Genomic DNA, 20804 nt, shown 5'->3' on the forward strand with positions numbered 1-20804 from the left:
GCTTTGTGGAAGTTACTTGTGGCGCTGATGTTTAGGACGAGGTAGCTATAATTATTTGTATTTTTAGGGCAGCAGTGTCTAGATGGAATTTGTGGTCCTGGAAACTGGACCTTTTTTGGAACAGCATTACTTTTTGTCTTACTGAGATTTGCTCTCAGGGCCCAGATCTGACAGAATCTTTGCAGAGGATCTAGGTGCTGGTGTAGGCCCTCCTTGGTTGGGGGCAGAAGCACCAGATCATTCGCAAACAGTAGACATTTGATTTCCGAGTACAGTAGGGTGAGGCCGGGTGCTGGAAATTGTTCTAGTGCCCTCGCCAATTCATTGATATAAATGTTGAAGAGGGTGTGGCTCAAGCGGCATCCCTGTCTCACCCCACGGCCCTGAGGAAATAAATGTGTGCTTATTGCCAATTTTAACTGCACACTTGTTGTTTGTATGTATTGATGTTATGTCATATGTTTTTCCTCCAACACTGATTACCATCAATTTGTATAGCACACCCTCATGCCAAATTGAGTCAAGCTTTTTTGAAATCAACAAAGCACAAAAGGACTTTGCTTTTGTTTTATTTGTTTGGCAATAAGGGTGTGCAGGGTGTATACATGGTCTGTCGTAAGGTCTCTCTACCTCTTTCTGCCTGTCTCTTTCTGACTCTCTCTTTCTGCCTGTCTCTTTCTGACTCTCTCATTTTCCACCTCCAGTCGTTTCCACTGACCCACAGCAGCTGCCTCTCTGTGGCTGTCACAGCAGGGCTTGTAATGAGCTGCAGCACTCTTCCACCCATTCACCATCCTGCTATCTCATTTCCTCCCCTCTTTCTGCCTTTTCTGCTCTTTCTAGAAGAACACATTCCCTTACTCACATTCCTTGGTGAAGTGTTAGAGCAGTGTGCCCCCCACTTGATTGGGTGGAGCTCATGAATGAATGGAAGGGGGAGGGATGGTGGACCTCTGGTTTTATGATTCAGTTGCTTGCTCATTCATTATGGACAAGGAATAAAAGCCATCTAAGTCAGCTGAGGCTCCCAGCAGTTTCATTAAACTCAGTATAAAGGAGATATTGATCCGCTGTGGTGAGAGCGAGAGAGCGCAGAGAATTGTGTTTTATAATTGATTTCAGAGGGAGGCAAAAAGCCTTTGAAGTTTTACAGATGAGAAAAAGGTGATTGGGTTGCCTGGCGTGTGTGTGTTGGCTGGAGTGTGTCTGTGTGACATTGTACAGCAATTTCCACTTCTTTCTCTTACTCCTAAGTTAACTTCAGTATATAACCGATGTTTCTAAAGTTTCCCATAGACCACAATAGGGGAACAAGGTTTTTGCTCAGGTTCCTGCTCACAATGATAAATGTGTGAAAGCCACAGTTCACACCTTTCCCTGAGCTACTCTCTTCCTTCTCTCCATCTATTTATCTCTCTCTCGCGCTCTATCTGCTGAAGCTCTCTGCTGAAGCTTTCTCTGCTGAACTCTCTGCTGCAGCTGATGGTCAGATCAGAGGATCTCTGTCCGTCTTCCTTGGCTGTAACCTCCTCCTCTATCCTCCATCGATCTATCTGACACAATACAAACCTTTTATAAGGGTTGTCTGGCAATCCACTCTGATTCCATGTTCACTCTCTCTCTAGTTCTGCTGCTGATGTCAGCCCCACTTGGTCATATCTCTAAAGACGATCCTCCATCCAGTTGTTTATTGATTCCCAGTTATTAGGACATTTTGTCAGGTTTGTCATTAAGTTTCACATGATCACAGATCACTGTTCTAGATCACTGTTCATTTCTGTTGTTTCTACGACATCAACAACATCCAACAAATGACATTTCCTCTAGTTTGAGGATGAATCTTTACATCTGAGGTCACCGTGTGCCTCTGTTGGTATTGTAGAGGCACGGGGCTTGTACCACCAGGATTGTGGGTTGGATTCCCATTAGAAAATGTATGCATGACTGTAAGTGGCTTTGGATAAAGGTGAGTGCCAAATGGCGTATATTATCATGGAGTTTTGATGAACTGGGCTGTACCTGAGCCATTCTCTGATACAGGAGACTAATGATCAAGTCAAGGGTATTCTTAAAGGTGTTTTTGCTGAAACTCCTTTAAAGGACAAAAGTCTCCACTGCTCTCCAAAAACATTAATCTTCAGGACCTTGGCGACACCCACTCAGATGAACAGAAAATGACTCCACAGAGCCAGGTTTTGTCAAGTGTTTTGGGGAGCCTGATGGATTAAATGCAGGGATCCCCTCTTCTTCCCTCTCTTTCGGCTCGTTCATCTCTACATATCTCTTTGACACATAAGGACAGGCATCTATCTCACTGGGAAAATGTAATCATTTGCTTGGCAACCTCCTTTAGATTTTTTTTCTCTTTCCCTCCCTTCTCTTCCCATATAGTATGTCATTCCCTTGTGTGGGTGGAGGAGCAGGACCTGGCAACGCTTCATATTTCATAACAGCTCCTGCACCTAGTTGATACAACACTGTCATGCACTAGTGACTTCTTGACAAACAATGACGGTATTAGTTGTAGTATAACGTCACATTAGAATGTTTTACATCACTGCATTTTTTTTATAGGGGACAATGCACATGAATCAACATCAGTAATGCAACATCCATGTAAATGTGCCGGGGCTAGCCAAAAGATCATTTGCACATGTAGTCCCTGGGCAGGTAAGAGCCTTTACACAGCCACAATACAAATACTCACTAAAACAACAACACTATCATCAACTGTCGTCTTATGAGGAACCACAGGTAACTCGTGTACAGGTTTGGATAGATTTTAGCCATGTTTTCAAATTACATTTAAAAATACAATAATCAATGCAGCTTCTCAAGTCCATAGGCATTGTAACTCTAACAGAGAAGGGCGCTTGACTGATTTTTACTGTGTCGAAAAGGGACAACGCAATCCCCTCTTCTTGATGTTACTGCCCTTGTTATCCTGGAGGTGCTTTCCTTGAGCATGATATGCTGGGATCGACCATGCAGGATCTTAAAGACAAGGCTTGCATCTACATGCTGCTTAAAGCTATCCAGACTAAATAAATTATGTTTATAAATGAAATGACAATGATGGTAAGTGTTTGATTTATGAAAAATCTCGTGTTTGTAGAGTGATTTCAATTGGTTTTAGAATAGTAGCTCCTGCTTGTGACCAGCATATGAGGCAATATCTCAGATGTGAGAAGATCATAGCATGCATATATAGTTTAGCGGCCTCCAGCGGAAGGAAAGGTCTTATAAACCTAAAATTGGATAATCCAGACTTGACCGTGTTAACCATTAACTTGTGTTAACTTGTAGGCAAACAAGTGGGAGATCATTTATATAGATGGTAAACAGAAGCGGGCCTAATATTGACCCTTGTGGGACCCCAATGTTATAGTAAAGAGAGTCTGAGTGTCCCCCAAACAAACCCTTTGACTTCTGTTTGTCAGATAGGAATACATCCAAATAATAACTTCAGTGGACACTTCAAGGGAGGATAGTTTGGATAGGAGGACATTATGATTCACAGTATCAAAGGCCTTTTTAAGATCCAAAAAGACTGCACTGACTTCACCAGCTATGTCCAGTTTTAGATTTAATGCACCCCAGAAAATAACACTTGGTTGTTTTGGTAGGATGGTTAGTTCTGAATCCAAATTGCATTTGATGTATGGAGTTGCCTTGAATGAGGTGATCAGTCAGATGATCAGACACACATTTTTCAGCTACTTTTGATAGCACTGGAAGAATGCTTATAGGTTGGTAATTTTCCACCAGTGTTTGGTCACCAGATTTTAAAACAGGTATCATTGTAGCAGACTTCCGAGCATTGGGGAGGAACACATATTTGATGGACAGATTAACTAGATGTAGAATAGGAGCAATCAGAGAATTTATCTCTTCAGATATACAGTGTCTAGACCAAATTCATATTTTGTTCAATAGCTCCTGAAGAAGCTGCTAATACCGTACACTGCTGACGCTGCGATTTCAGGAATTCTGAATATTGGTTTATTATCTATGGGAGTGAGAACTGTGGTCTTGGTTGAGCCAGTTTCCTGACAGAGTTAACCAAAAAAATGTATGATGTGAAATCGGTCTTGAATTAGAATCCCATTAACCTTTAATTCAGGTTGTTTTTTTGGACTTTTTAGCTCCTCTCCATGTTTGTTGAGATTTTCCCAAATCACTTTGCCATTTCCTTTTGCTTCATTGATCACGGTAAGAACTCTGCTTTTGTTTTTTTATTTTCCTTACCACCTTTTTTCTCAGTGCTGTAAATATACGTTTGTCATCATCTTGACCAGACTTCAGTGCTTTTTTCAAGGAAAGATCCCGTTCTCTCATCTGCCTCCAGAGGTCCTTGTTGAGCCATGCTAGAGAGGTTTTCCGTATTGGCTAACGTTGAAATTTCTTGGTAAAAAGAGTTAACCACTCTCATTAGCTGACAAATGTTCTGTATCCAGACTCTGCGTCTTCATTGCTTAACAGATCAGTCCAGTCAATTTTTCTTATAGCTGCATCATAGTTACTCTGCTCACTTTTCAGAATTTTTTTATCGTACTGTTGCACATTTAATATGGTTCTTAACCTGTCTAGGATCAGCGTGGCGCTAGCGGCACACCCCCCCCCCCCCACTGAAAAACCAGTGCCGCGAAATTCAAAAAAAATATTTTTTTAAAATATTTAACTTTCACACATTAAAGTCCAATACAGCTAATGAAAGACACAGATCTTGTGAATCCAGTCAACATTTCCGATTTTTAAAATGTTTTACAGGGAAGACACAATATGTAAAGATGTACATCTATTACCTAAAAACACATTAGCATAATCCACCATCTTTTATTTGTCCACCAACACCAGTAGCCATCACCAATTCGGCTAAACTAAGATATTTATAGCCCCTAACCAACAAAAAAACTCATTAGATGACAGTCTGATAACATATTTATGGTATGGGATAGGTTTTGTTAGAAAAAAGTGCATATTTCAGGTAGATGGCATAGTTTACAATTGCACCCACCATCACAAATGGACTAGAATAATTACAATGAGCAACGTGTTTACCTAACTACTAATCATCAAACATTTCGTAAAAATACACAGCATACACGAATCGAAAGACACAGATCCTGTGAATACAGACAATATTTCAGATTTTCTAAGTGTCTTACAGCGAAAACACAATAAATCGTTATATTAGCTTAGCACATAGCAATTAGCAGCCCAGCATTGATTCTAGCCAAAGTGAGCGATAAAAGTCAACATCGCCAAAAGATATTAATTTTTTCACTAACCTTCTCAGAATTCTTCCGATGACACTCCTGTAACATCACATTACAACATGCATATACAGTTTGATCGAAAATGTTTATATTTAGCCACCAAAATCATGGTTAGACAATGTGAAATGTAGACAAGCTGGTAAAGAAAAAGTCCTTGCGCCACTTAGACAGTGATCTACTCTTATACATAAATACTCATAAACGTGACTAAAAAATATAGGGTGGACAGGGATTGATAGACAATTTAATTCTTAATACAATTGCGTTATTACATTTTTTAATTTATCCTTACTTTTCAATACAGTTTGCGCCAAGCGAAGCTACGTCAAAAAACATGGCGTCCTAAGCCACTAAAATGTTTCGACAGAAACACGATTTATCATAATAAAAATGTCCTACCTTGAGCTGTTCTTCCATCAGTATCTTGGGCAAAGGATCCTTTCTTGGGAGAAATCGTCTTTTGGTGGAAAGCTGTCCTCTTGCCATGTGGAAATGTCAACTGCGTTCGGGATGAACTGAAAAGCGTGCCCAACTTTTCACATCGTTGCAAAAATAAATGTCCCAAAATCGCACTAAACGGATATAAATTGCTATAAAACGCTTTAAATTAACTACCTTATGATGTTTTTAACTCCTATAACGAGTGAAAAGATGACCGGAGAAATATAACAGGCTAAACTAACGCTTGGAACAGGTGCGCGCCGGTGTCCTCTAGGCTCATGACGCAGCTCCCAAAGAATGACTAGCTTCAGGGTTTTTTCATTTGTAGGGCCTGTGAACGCGCAATCGACCCCGTTGGAATCGTCATCACGTAAAGGCATCCAGGGGAAGACGTAAGAAGTGTCCGTATAGTCATAGCAACGACAGTGCCCTTTTAACTGACTTCAGAAGAGTGGCCAACATTTCTCAAATCTGACTCCATGTCAGGGAAATTGCTGTAGAATGGGCTCTGTTCCACTTAGAGACAAAATTTCAACTCCTATAGAAACTATAGACTGTTTTCTATCCAATAATAATAATAATATGCATATTGTACGATCAAGGATTTTGTGGGAAGCCGTTTAAAAAATTAGCCAAATTAGCATAAATAGTCTAAACAGCGCCCCCATCCCCAACAGGTTAAATCTCTTTTTAGTGAGCATTCTAACCACCAATGTAACATTATGGTCAGATATGCCAGTTAGTAAGTTACTGGACTTAGTTATTCGATCATGTCTGTTTGTAAACACCAGCTTAATTTGAGTCTGGGTCGTCTGTGTTACTCTGGTTGGACCTTGTATTATTTGAGTCCGGTTGAAATTGTCTGTGATCTGAGTTTTTTCCTGCAAATTGTTGTCCCGGTTTATATTGAAATCGCCCATGAAGATAATCTCCGTATGATCACATTCTTTAACCTCTAACGCCTCACAAACCCGGATCCGGGAGCACCCCCATCACAAAAGCTGACTAGCATAGCCTAGCCTAAAGTTACAGGGATATCATAAAATAAAATGTTCATGAAATCACAATTACAAGACACCAAATGAAAGATACAGATCTTGTGATTCAAGCCATCATCTCTGATTTTTAAAATGTTTTACATGGAAGACACAATATGTAAATCTATTAGCTAACCATGTTAGCAAAAGACACCACTCTCATACTCCACCATTTTCTTACTGCATCAGTAGCTATCACAAATTCGACCAAATAAAGATATAAATAGCCACTAACCAAGAAACAACCTCATCAGATGACAGTCTGATAACATATTTATTGTATAGCATAGGTTTTGTTAGAAAAATGTGCATATTTCAGGTATAAATCATAGTTTACAATTGCAGCCCCCATCACAACTGTCACTAAAATGACTAGAATAACTACCGAGATCATCGTGTATTAGCTAATTACTCATCATAAAACATTTCTTAAAAATACACAGCGTACAGCAGATGAAAGACACAGATCATGTGAATATAGCCAATATGTCCGATTTTTTACGTGTTTTACAGCGAAAATACAATATAGCGCTAGCTTACTACAATAGTCAGTCACACAGCAGCATTGATTCAAGGCAAAAATAGCAATAACGTTATAAACCACCAAACGCTATTAATTTTTTCACTAACCTTCTCAGAATTCTTCTGATGACAGTCCTGTAACACCATATTACACAATCCATATAGGTTTTGTTCGAAAATGTGCATATTTAGCAGCACACACCGTGGTTATACAATGTGATCAGTAGCAACAGGGCATGCATTCTGGCCAGCGCCATCTTGGAAAGGCACCTACTCTTATCGAAAGCTATTCATAAACTTGACTAAAAAAAATACAGGTTGGACAGCAATTGAAAGACAAATTAGTTCTTAATGCAATCGCTGAGTTAGATTTTTAAAATTAACGTTATTAGACATACAGTGTGCGTTACAGCCAGACTAGTGCCGCAATAATGGCGGACAAATACGTTCACATTTTCCCACATAAATACGGAATAACATCATAAATAGCTCTTACTTTTGGACGAGCTTCCTTCAGAATCTTGGCGAAGTGGTCCTTTGTCCAAAAGAATTGTTGCTTGATTGTAAAAAGTCGTGTTCAAATTCGGAAGTAGCAGCTAACAAGTAGCTATACCAAACAGCATGCCCAAAACGTTATACTCAATACTAAGGAAATTCAGAAAATAGCAATATACTCGCATAAACTGATATAACTCGGTTTAAAATAACTTCGTTATGATGTTTCTAACACCTATAACGAATTAAATTACAGACGGATATTTCTAAGGTCATTAACTGAGCGTTCCAAAATGCCATTCTGAGGTCTTGCTTTGCGTAATGGCGAGCGTTGAAAAGATAGGTCCTCTCGCTCTTTGGCCTTTTATAACCTCTGGGAACTACGCAGAAAGTCCATTCCACTTCTCATTGGTTACTGACATCCAGGGGAAGGCGGGTGCAGTTCATGTCGACCCATAGGATACACACAGATCTTAAAACTGATCCGAGAGCAGAGCCTAGTTTTCAGACCTTCGCAGTTCCTGTCATGGATTTTGCTGCAGAGAGAGTTCTGTTTCACCCACAGACATAATTCCAACGGTTTTAGAAACTAGAGAGTGTTTTCTATCCAATAGTAAGAATAATATGCATATTGTACGAGCAAGAATTGAGTACGAGGCCGTTTACATTGGGTACACATTTGTGCTATGTCGAAATGGCACCTCCCTAGTGGCAACAAGTTTTAAGCATGGCATTTAGATGGTCATAAACTAGATATCAAATGTTGGTGGTTGATATAATCTAATCATAGTGAGAGACATATGAGGGGAGAGGAAGCCCCATACATTCAAGGTCATTGGCATGTTTCCATATGATACGTTTGCATTTAAAGTTATCTTTCATGTACATAAGCAATCTACCCCCTCTGCCCTTTCCCCTGTCCCTCCTGAATATGGAATATCCGGAGACATTAAAAGCAGAAATAGGAGAAGATTTCTTCAGCCATGTCTCAGGGAAAACGAACAAAATCAAAATAAGTCATTAAATAAATGTTCTACCTGTTCATTCTTTAAAATAATGCTACAAATATTGATGACCTCCCAATATTCCTCTAGGCTTGGAATGAGGGTCCCAGAGTATTTTAGCCTGATTAACGGTTTGAAAAATACCTCGGTTAAGGGAACTGAGTTTGTCTCGAAGGCGTTTTGTTTGGGACATGTGTCAAGAGTTGGCATTAAATAGTATTATCTGCAGATTGCTCATTCTCTTGAAAAGCCATGTTAGCGACAGAGGTTATGCTCATATACAGATGTCCTTCTCTGAACCAGATAATATAGGCTACTCAACTATAGATTATTTCAATCATACATGTTCCACCATTCATCAATGCTTTCTGTCTGGATGGCTAATTCTCCCAGAATTACATCCTCCATATCAGCCATTTTTTCTGCAGGTGACCTAACTCCAGACTCTGATGGGGAGCTTGGTACCCTGGGCCGCTTTGGTGTTTGTTGATTCCGGATTGTTTGAATGAAGGCCAGCATTGATGTTTGGCTGCCTTTTGAATTCTGCAGAGTTGCACCGCCTTCGGGGTCCCTTATCATCCTCAGAGTTTTCTATTAGGTTATGATTGTCACTGATCTCAGTAGCCTCTTTTTCTTATTCTTCGTATTCTTGGAATGAGAGGTCACTGTTGTGAGCCAGACTCTGGCTCACCAGGTACCAACTCCAATGTTTCATTCACTCCGTCTTTGTCCTTGGGAGCCGAGGAGTAATCCTCTTCAACCTCAGTCTCACGTTCAGTCATTTCAGCTGTGATATGTGATAAGTCTGCCCTGCCCATGGGGACAGTATTGTTGTCCTGCACATAGTGTGAAAAAGTTTCCTCTACGCACCTTATGTTGTCCAATGTAGTAGGACTGTACTCTATCATCTCCTGACCCCCTCTAGCGTGGGATTGTGTCTGCCAGTCCTGTCTAAGCGCAGGGCCTTGTCCATCATAAAATACTTGATCCAGTGAGGGCCCATTTTTACAGACCGTGTTATGGGAGTGATGGGTGCTGCTTCAACATATACAAAAGGATCTCCACTGGAGCAGTTTGTAAGTTTACCCTTATATCTCATCATGAACTTCATCACCCACACACCCCTGCACACCGCCTCGGTACTGGTTCCCCCTGTATAGAACCTCATTATTGTTATTCTTATTGTGTTTTTTATTATTACTTTATTTTAGTCTACTTGGTAAATATTTTCTTAACTCTTGAACTGCACTGTTGGTTAAGGGCTTGTAAGTAAGCATTTCACGGTAAAGTCTAAACTTGTTGTATTCGGCGCATGTGACTAAAACGTTTCATTTGATCGAGCTCCCCACCACCTTACATCCAGTTTTAACCAGAAACTCAGTCACAACACTATCATCTGCTGATTCAGGTAGTTCTTTAATTGTAACTTGAATTGAGTTCTGGTCAGCCATGTGCGACTTCAAACTGAAAGGATTATTCTCTTTGACCACAACATCCTCTGACTGTTATTCCTCTGATCAGAAGCATTGCCTTTGCTTCCTTACTGAGAAGATATATATACGCCAGAGCTGACCAAGTGGTTTGGATTAATTTCCTGTATGAGACTGTGGTAGAGCTGCTCCTCCTTAATGGGGTTGGCTATGGCCTCCTCCTTTGTTAGGATTTTTCTCTCCGTGATAAAAAGAGCTAAAACAGTCTCCTTTGGGGCATTTCCACCCACAACCCCGTTCTCATTTTCCTTGACATCAGTTTTTGCATCGCTGGAAATAGCCACAACTACAGTAGCCATTTTAATTGTAGTGTTAATGATTAAAGTCATTTGTTTAACATTGAAATGTATCAACAAAACGATTCAGCATTATACAGTGAGGATACTTCTTACTCAATAATTGATGGATGGTTGATCCTCAAATAGGTATTTGCTGGATTCAGTGTTCTCCAGCAATTGAAGCTTCCCAGCTGGGCCGAATACCCATACAAATGGAGACGTCGAATCGCAACAAAACCAAAATGTTTTGCTCCGCTCAGATTCTGGACTGTTTTCAGAGGTTTACAGCTGGGAAGGAACAGCCACTTGTTTATCATAGATTACAATTGCCTTGTATTGCACAGATTGTTGTGCATCTTTCTGCATTGAATAGATTGACTTCTAACAACTCTGTAGTGAGAACAAGCGTTCTTCCTTTGATGTGTCAGTTCATATATATATCTGAAGGCCTCAGGTTATTGTAGCATGGTGATGTTTGTATTCACACAACACTGGTATTGTTAACAGCCTTTTAACATGCTCCCGTTCTGCACTCCTGTCCTCTATTCACCATCATGTATTTGGGGAAAGATGTTGTTAATCAGAAAAAAGGTTATCGTACTAAATAAATTAGCCTGCTGTTATCTGATTTGACCAGCTCTTTCAGTTTACCCCTAATCACTGATCCAAAGTCAGATGTTTTTACATCCTAATGGTTCAGGTTGGATAGATGTCGTAAGGGGGAACTTGGAGTGAGCAGAGCAGTGTTTGGGTCCTCTGTCAAGGCAGCTATTAGTAGCAAATCTCCACTTCCATCTCTCTCACTCCCACTTTCTCGCTCTTTCTCTGCTCTGTAGGGTCTTCTCCTCCACTCAGTGTCTATCTGTCTGTCTCTCAGCTCACAGAGCCAGAGAAGAGGAGCTGTCATCCTCAGGGAGGTATGGAGACTTACACAGACATGTCAGTCATCAGTTTGATAAAGTCCCATCAACTGAGCCTCATCTCCTCTCTCTGTCATCACAACAACACCTGGCTGTCCTCCCCACTGGCACTACAGCTCTCCATCAGAGGACAAGTCAACCATTGGAAAGTCTAACCTTTAGGAAATGTTAATGGTCCCTATTTTGAGTTAGAGGGCATGACAATCTGCCACATGGTCCATGTTGATTGGTATTAGAGGAGAATCTGGTCTGGTTGACTGCTAGTAGAGTGTCTGTAGTACAAGTGTAGCTCTATATAGTCTGTGTAGTGTACAAGTGTAGCTCTATATAGTCTGTGTAGTGTACAAGTGTAGCTCTATATAGTCTGTGTAGTGAACAAATGTAGCTCTATATAGTCTGTGTTAGAGGTTGACCGATTGATTTTAACACCGATACTGATTATTGGAGGACCAAAAAAGCCGATACCGATTAATCGTCAGATTAAATAAAAATAAAAACATTTTTTTAAATGTATTTATTTTATTTATTTGTAATAATGACAATTACAACAATACTGAATGAACACTTATTTTAACTTAATATAATACATCAATAAAATCAATTTAGCCTCAAATAAATAATGAAACATGTTCAATTTGGTTTAAATAATGCAAAAACAAAGTGTTGGAGAAGAAAGTAAAAGTGCGATATGTGCCATGTAAAAAAGCTAACGTTTAAGTTCCTTGCTCAGAACATGAGAACATATGAAAGCTGGTGGTTCCTTTTAACAAGAGTCTTCAATATTCCCAGGTAAGAGGTTTTAGGTTATAGTAATTATAGGACTATTTCTCTCTCTACCATTTGTATTTCATATACCTTTGACTATTGGATGTTCTTATAGGCACTTTAGTGTAACAGTATAGCTTCCGTCTCTCTCTTCGCCCCTACCTGGGCTCGAACCAGGAACACATCGACAACAGCCACCCTCGAAGCAGCGTTACCCATGCAGAGCAAGGGGAACGACTACTCCAAGTCTCAGAGCGAGTGACGTTTGAAACGATATTAGCGTACACCCCGCTAACTAGCTAGCTATTTCACATCGGTTACACCCGCCTAATCTCTGGGGAGTTGATAGGCTTGAAGTCATAAACGGCGCAATAGCTGCTGGCAAACGCACGAAAGTGCTGTTTGAATGAATGCTTACGAGCCTGCTTCTGCCTACCATCACTGTCAGACTGCTCTATCAAATCATAGACTTAATTATAACAAAATAACACACAGAAATACGAGCCTTTGGTCATTAAAATAATCGAATCCGTAAACTATCATTTCGAAAACAAAACGTTTATTCTTTCAGTGAAATACGGAACCGTTCCGTATTTTATCTAACGAATGGCTTCCCTAAGTCTAAATTTTGCTGTTCCATTGTACAACCTTCAATGTTATGTCATAATTATGTACAATTCTGGCAAATTAATTACGACCTTTGTTAGAAATAAATTAACTTCACACAGTTCGCAACGAGCCAGGCGGCCCAAACTGCTGCATATACCCTGACCGCTTGCACGGAACGCAAGAGAAGTGGCACAATTTCGCCGTTCAAAATACCGATTTCCTGATTGTTATGAAAACTTGAAATCGGCCCTAATTAATCGGCCATTCCGATTAATAGGTCGACCTCTAGTCTGTGTAGTGTACAAGTGTAGCTCTATATTGTCTGTGTAGTGTACAAGTATAGCTCTATATAGTCTGTGTAGCTCTATAGAATCTCCTTGTTGACTGACAGTAGAGTATAGGCCTTATACAGAAGGTGGATCTGCCCTTGTTGACTGACAGTAGCGTGTAGGCCTTATACAGAAGGTGGATCTGCCCTTGTTGACTGATAATGAAATATTGTAGTGTTGATTCAGTATTGGTCAATATGTCCTTGTTGACCGGCAGTAGAGGACTCTTTCTGTGGAAGTGGACGTGTCCTAGATGTCTGGCCAGTCTGTCTTGTTTCTGTTTGGTCTGGTGACATGTGATGTGGCAGTGACACTCCTAAGCACGTCTACCCCGACAGCCACTTGACAGTCAGCCATGATGTCACATGGCCATGTCACACAGCCATCACAGACAGTCACATGCTCAGTGTCAAAGAAAGCAGATTGTCATCACTCTGAATGGACAACCTTGGCCTTCTATTCGGTCAACAGAAAAGGAACGTCAATAATTGATTTTACACAGACCTTTGTGCTTGTGAATGTTGCCTTTGCATTAACACCGTCTCTATTTGAAGTATTGGTAGCTTTATTGATAACACCACCAGGGTGACACCAAGCTGGACCAATGAAACCATTAAAATAGGTAGTTGACCTCTAAGTGTTATCTGTTGTCATGGGAAACAGCCTATCAGAGTTGCCCTAGGATTGATTCCTGCATGGAGATTGATGGACAGATAGAGGAGCGGTTGGGAGCAGAATTCATCCTTCATAACATCCTTGTCAAGGAGAATAAGCCAAACAGAAAGTAATCTCTATCTCCTCTCCTGTAAAGAATCTGCAAAGCCTTTGTTATCAAGAGGTACAGGTGTGGAGCGTTCCAGGCATGTCTGCTCCTTCCTCTGGTAATGTAGCTCTAAGTGCTGTGTGTAATAGCTGTTAGCTGGGAGGGTCAAACACACACACCATCAGAGCAGCAGCAGCCTTTTCTTCAACTGGAGATAGACCCAATGAATAAAATGTTGCTGGACGCCAGTTATCAAGAGGGTGTTGACATTGTTGGGAGACACAGTCAGGGTGTCTGGGAGTTTATTTTATTAAAGTGGCCTGTACCTGTTTCCCTTGTAATAGTATCCCTTCACCAGCGGTTACCATGACAGTGGAGCTGTCTGGAGGGAGAGGCGGGGCCAGATAAGAGAGGCGTGAGGTCTCTGAGTTGTTGACAGTCCCTCACAGGAGCTCCTCGGTTGTAATTGGCTGTTGGAGATAAGATCCCTGTGTTCTAATTGGCTGCTGATAAGAACCTGGCAGCAGATGCCTCAGCAGGTCAGATAATGATAATGGGACACCAGTTGAGGGAGGAAGAGATTAAAGCCCCTCAGAGCTAGACTCTACTATCTGTCTACTAGACTACTTTGTACTGGCTGCTCTGCTTCCTACAGTCACTGGACCACTTTAACACAGGACATTGGAACTCTGTGATACTGGGATATTATCACTCTAGCTAGCTTCAGAGAACCTCTGCTCAGCAGACTGTGGTAAAACCAGAGGACATTGTTCAGGGCTGGCTTTACAGCAGCAGAGACTAACTGTATTGTGCTGGTTAGGCCCCCTTTAACCACGCGCATGAGATTTGATTAATGTCTGAAAGGTTTTTCTGCTTTTGATATTGAATCTCATACTGCAGGACCTTTTCTCCCTCTACTGTAACTGCAGCTACACACAGTGTGTTATTATGCCCTGAAGAGACTCCTCTGCAGTGAAATGAGTGTGCATGTCCAAGCATGAGGTGAATGGGTAATGTGTTCATCTGTCTCCAGCTAGTACTGTGGCCTGCTGTTATTGGCTAATGGTGCACGGAACCCCCACTAGCTATGCACTTTCTTTGCAACTGCTTTCCATGCTGCCCATCTAATAGATGTTTATGGTATCTTGTAAAGTAGTCTGAGTGTGATGTGGGGAGTTAAGCTATGACCTCCCACTGTGGTCACCACCCAGGAAACACACTGGCCTCTAATGCAGCATATCTACATACACTTAGAGATGCTTCATACATCTGCTATGGATCTCAGCTGAACCCCAGTGTTACGGTGAATCAGTATGTTGGGCAGGATCACATTTCTCGTGCCTGTTTTTCAATATGTATTTCCCCTCCCAACTTGCGATGTCCATATTTTGTTAACTTTTGCTTAGACCATGGTTTAAACCATTGATCTAAAATGACTAGCTGCTTTTCTCATAGGCTAACCTGGCCACGTTGGACATGATGCTGTGGGTGGCCAGCTGAGCAGATAATTATATCCTGTGACAAGATAATGAATCAACCTATCTGAGACCTTAACCCCCTAGTAAATTTAAGCTAGAGAAACACTACATGATCTAAAGTATGTGGACACTTGCACGTCAAACATCTCATTCCAAAATCATGGGCATTAATATGTAGTTGGTCCCCCCTTTGCTGCTATAACAGCCTCCACTCTTCTGGGAAGGCTTTCCACTAGATATTGTAGCATTGCTCCAGACTTGCTTCCATTCAGCCACAAGCGTTAATGAGGTTGGGCACTGATGTTGGGCGAGTAGGCCTGGCTCGCAGTCGGCGGTCCAATTCATCCCAAAGGTGTTCGATGGGGTTGAGGTCAGGGCTCTGTGCAAGCCAGTCAAGTTCTCCCACACCGATATCGACAAACCACTTCTGTATGTACCGTGCTTTGTGCACGAGGTCATTGTCATGCGGAAACAAACTGTTGCCAAAAATTTGGAAGCACAGAATTGTCTATGTCATTATATGCTCTAGCGTTAAGATTTTCTTTAACTAAGGGTCCTAGCCCGAAACATGAAAAACAGCCCCAGACCATTATTCCTCCACCAGACTTTACAGTTGGCACTATGCATTCGGGCAGGTAGAGTTTCCTGGTATCTGCCAAACCCAGATGGTGACGTGTGATTCATCATTCCAGAGAAAGTGTTTCCACTGTTCCAGAGTCCAATGGCGGTGAGCTTTACACCACTCCAACGCTTGGCATTGTGTATGGTGATCTTACACTTGTGTGTGGCTCCTCTGCCATGGAAACCCATTTCATGAAATTCCCAAAGAACAGTTATTGTGCTGACGTTGCGTCCAGAGGCAGTTTGGAACTCGGTAGTGAGCGTTGCAACAGAGGACAAACGATTTTTACACTCTATGTGCTTCAACACTCGGTGGTCCCGTTCTGTGAGCTTGTGTGGCCTACCACTTTGCGGCTGAGCCGTTGTTGCTCCTATACGTTTCCACTTCACAATAACAGTACTTACAGCTCTAGCAGGGCCGATATTTGACGAACAGACTTTTTGGTAAGCTGGCATCCTATAACGGTGCCACGTTGAAGGTCACTAAGCTCTTCAGTAAATACATTCTACTGCCAATGTTTGTCTATGGAGATTGCATGGCCGTGTGCTCAATTTTATACACCTGTTAGAAGCAGGTGTGGCTGAAATAGCCCAATCCACTAATTTGAACGGGTGTCCACATAATTTTGTATATATAGTGTATTCGGAAAGTATTCAGACCCCTTGATTTTGTTACGTTACAGCCTTAATCTAAAATAGATTTTCATAAAAAATGTTCCTCATCAATCTACACACAATACCCCATAAAGGCAAAGTGAAAACAGATTTGTATAAATTTTTGCAACATTATTAAAAAAATTCAACCGTATTTACATAACTATTCAGAGCCTTTACTTTGAGACTCGACATTGAGCCCTGGTGCATCCTGTTTCCTTTGATCATCCTTGAAATGTTTCTCCAACTTGACTGGAGTCCACCTGTGGTAAATTCAATTGATTGGACATGATTTGGAAAAAGGCACACACCCGTCTTTACAAGGTCCCACAGTTGACAGCACATGTCAGTGCAAAAACCAAGCAATGAGGTCAAAGGATATGTCCTTTGAGTTCTGAGAGAGGATTGTGTCGAGGCACAGACCTGGGGAAGGGTACCAAAACATTTCTGCAGCATTGAAGGTCCACAAGAACAGTGGCCTCCATTCTTAAATGGAAGAAGTTTGGAACCACTAAGACTCTTTCTGGAACTGGCTTCCAGGCGACACTGAGCAATCGTGGGAGAAAGGCCTTGGTCAGGGAGGTGACCAAGAACCCGATGGTCACTCTGACAGAGCTCCAGAGTTGCTCTGTGGAGATGGGTGAAACTTCCAGAAGGACAGCCAACTCTGCAGCACTCTACCAATCAGGCCTTTATGGTAGTGGCCAGACGGAAGCCACTCCTCAGTAAAAGGCACATGACAGCCCGCTTGGAGTTTGCCAAAAGGCACCTAAAGGACTCTGACCATTTTTTTATTTTTTTATTTTTAATTTTTTTTTTACCGTTATTTTACCAGGTAAGTTGACTGAGAACACGTTCTCATTTGCAGCAACGACCTGGGGAATAGTTACAGGGGAAAGGAGGGGGATGAATGAGCCAATTGTAAGCTAGGGATGATTAGGTGGCCATGATGGTTTAAGGGCCAGATTGGGAATTTTAGCCAGGACACCGGGGTTAACACCCCTACTCTTACGATAAGTGCCATGGGATCTTTAATGACCTCAGAGAGTCAGGACACCCGTTTAACGTCCCACCCGAAAGACGGCACCCTACACAGGGCAGTGTCCCCAATCACTGCCCTGGGGCATTGGGATATTTTTTAGACCAGAGGAAAGAGTGCCTCCTACTGGCCCTCCAACACCACTTCCAGCAGCATCTGGTCTCCCATCCAGGGACTGACCAGGACCAACCCTGCTTAGCTTCAGAAGCAAGCCGGCAGTTGTATGCAGGGTGGTATGCTGCTGGGTATGAGAAACAAGATTGAACTCTTTGGCCTGAATGCCTAGCGTCAAGTCTGGAGGAATCCTTGCACCATGCCTACGGTGAAGTATGGTGGTGGCAGCATCATGCTGTGGGGGTGTTTTTCAGCTGCAGGGACTAGGAGACTAGTCAGGATTAAGGGAAAGATGAACGGAGCAAAGTACAGAGAGATCTTTGATGAAAACCTGCTCCAGAGCGCTCAGGACCTCAGTCTGGGGTGAAGGTTCACCTTCCAACAGGACAATGACCCAAGACAATGCAGGAATGGCTTTGGGACAAGTCTCTGAATTGAACCCAATGGAACAACTCTGGAGAGACCTGAAAATAGCTGTGCATCAACGCACCCCATCCAACCTGACAGAGCTTGAGAGCATCTGCAGAGAAGAATGGGTAAAACTCCCCAAATACGTGTGCCAGGCTTGTAGCGTCATACCCAGGACTCAAGGCTGTAATCGCTGCCGAAGGTGCTTCAATAAAGTACTGAATAATTATGTAAAGTTGATATTCCATTTTTTTATGAATTTGCAAAGATTTCTAAAAACCTGCTTTTGCATTGTCATTTGGGGGTATTGTGTGTAGATTGAAGATTTTGTTTTGATATACATTCTAGAATAAGGCTGTAACGTAACAAAATGTGAAAAAGGTCAAAGGATCTAAATACTTTCCCGAATGCACTGTATAGTGTATCTGTTTTTTTTGCTTGGGCTGCGTCTCATCCCACCACATCCGCCTATGTCGGCCTTCCGCATCTGTGTTAGAAAGTGGCCGAGCTACAGCGATGTTTGCAAAACCATGAGACATCCCGAAAATCGGTCTTCTCTCGAAAACGTCTTGAGCGTCCAAGCGGTTTGGCCTACAAACTAATATGACCCCACTGTGAAAACAGGAGATTCTCACGAACACGATGGTTCTGCTATGACATCCACTAGTGTCACGGGACTCGTCTGAAGGTAACCGGGAACAGTTTTTACAAAATTAATGGAAGTATGGAGGAAGTTTTGTGCCTACCCAAAAATACAGTATCTTCTAGATATAGGACAGACACTTCAAAACCTTATTCCTTAATATACATTTTTTGCTTGTGTTTTTTTTGCCATTTGTGAACGTGTTATTCCATGTGTTTCTATGGGCTATAGTAGTAAAGGCCAAATTCAATATTTGGTTTTATACCTGTAGGGGTCCTACATTTCTAAATCAAATAGCTAAATGAGCCATGGTATGACAATCTTAAAACAATTCCATATGTCTGCTTAGAACCCCCCCCCCCCACCTTCGACTATTAACAATTTTAAACGGAAGAGCCAGCATCCAATCTCATTTGTTCAACAGGTCAATTTGGCCACCAGAAGTAGATTTTTAAACCATCCAACTGCTTACCCATGGTCTAAGTGAAGTGTGCTAATATATTTTTTGCATGATGCTTCATTGATTAGGCTTCTGACGTCATACAAAATGTAAAAGGGTTTTCTCAAACATGACCAAATACCAGTTTTCCCTCATTCATTTAACATACATCCATGTACTTTGACTGAAAAAAGTAAGAGGATTATATAATATAATATGTAACTATCCGGGCGATGACTCTCATGATGTTGTCAAATAGCAGTAATCTACCCACTACTGCTAGCCCTGAGTTGTGACGTGATCCTCTGAAGTGATCTACTCCACGTTGTTGGCTGTGAGGTCAAATCCCATTTAAGGCAAGATTATTTTTGAGAAAACCCTCTACTGCTAGTCCTTGAGTGAAATGGTGCAAATGTGACAATGCAGCCGATTCTAGAAATGCATATAACACTTTCTACAATTAACTGTACATGTAATTTTGTCTATATCATTGTAGTATTTGTCCTATCCTATAGCCTGTGGTTCAGTCTGAGTGACTAGGTCTATCCTATAGCCTGTGGTTCAGTCTGAGTGACTAGGTCTATCCTATAGCCTGTGGTTCAGTCTGAGTGACTAGGTCTATCCTATAGCCTGTGGTTCAGTCTGAGTGACTAGGTCTATCCTATAGCCTGTGGTTCAGTCTGAGTGACTAGGTCTATCCTATAGCCTGTGGTTCAGTCTGAGTGACTAGGCCTATCCTATAGCCTGTGGTTCAGTCTGAGTGACTAGGTCTATCCTATAGCCTGTGGTTCAGTCTGAGTGACTAGGCCTATCCTATAGCCTGTGGTTCAGTCTGAGTGACTAGGTCTATCCTATAGCCTGTGGTTCAGTCTGAGTGACTAGGTCTATCCTATAGCCTGTGGTTCAGTCTGAGTGACTAGGCCTATCCTATAGCCTGTGGTTCAGTCTGAGTGACTAGGTCTATCCTATAGCCTGTGGTTCAGTCTGAGTGACTAGGTCTATCCTATAGCCTGTGTTTCAGTCTGAGTGACTAGGTCTATCCTATAGCCTATGGTTCAGTCTGAGTGACTAGGTCTATCCTATAGCCTGTGGTTCAGTCTGAGTGACTAGGTCTATCCTATAGCCTGTGGTTCAGTCTGAGTGACTAGGTCTATCCTATAGCCTGTGGTTCAGTCTGAGTGACTCTAGGCCTATCCTGTAACCTGTGTTTCAGTCTGAGGGACTCTAGGCCATGGGTTCCCAAACTATTTTTGTCCACAGACCCATTTTGATATCTGAAAATTCTCGCGACCCCAGCCATGTAAAAAAAAATATATATATATATGTAATTAACAACCAATGTTTACTTTTTTATTTGGGGCTATGGCAGTCAATAGAAAACATTCTAACAGTATTTCTGATTGTCTTCTCAACTCACCATCAAATACTTTTAATGTGTGACTATGACAGTCAATCTCACCACCACTACTTATCTCA

At 41.7% G+C, this 20804-nt stretch overlaps 1 protein-coding gene across 4 annotated transcripts in view; it reads left to right on the top strand.

Moving 5' to 3' along the window:
- Positions 1–20804, top strand: part of LOC129858186 (ecto-NOX disulfide-thiol exchanger 2-like) — a 321149-nt gene that overhangs the window by 164552 nt on the left and 135793 nt on the right. For all 4 annotated transcript variants that reach the window (XM_055927213.1, XM_055927216.1, XM_055927214.1 and 1 more), the window contains one exon: positions 11383–11463. In XM_055927213.1, coding sequence (XP_055783188.1) covers positions 11383–11463 — 81 coding nt within the window. The remainder of the gene's footprint in view (positions 1–11382; positions 11464–20804) is intronic.

This window comes from Salvelinus fontinalis, chromosome 6, assembly GCF_029448725.1.
Source record: "Salvelinus fontinalis isolate EN_2023a chromosome 6, ASM2944872v1, whole genome shotgun sequence".
NCBI lineage: Eukaryota > Metazoa > Chordata > Actinopteri > Salmoniformes > Salmonidae > Salvelinus > Salvelinus fontinalis.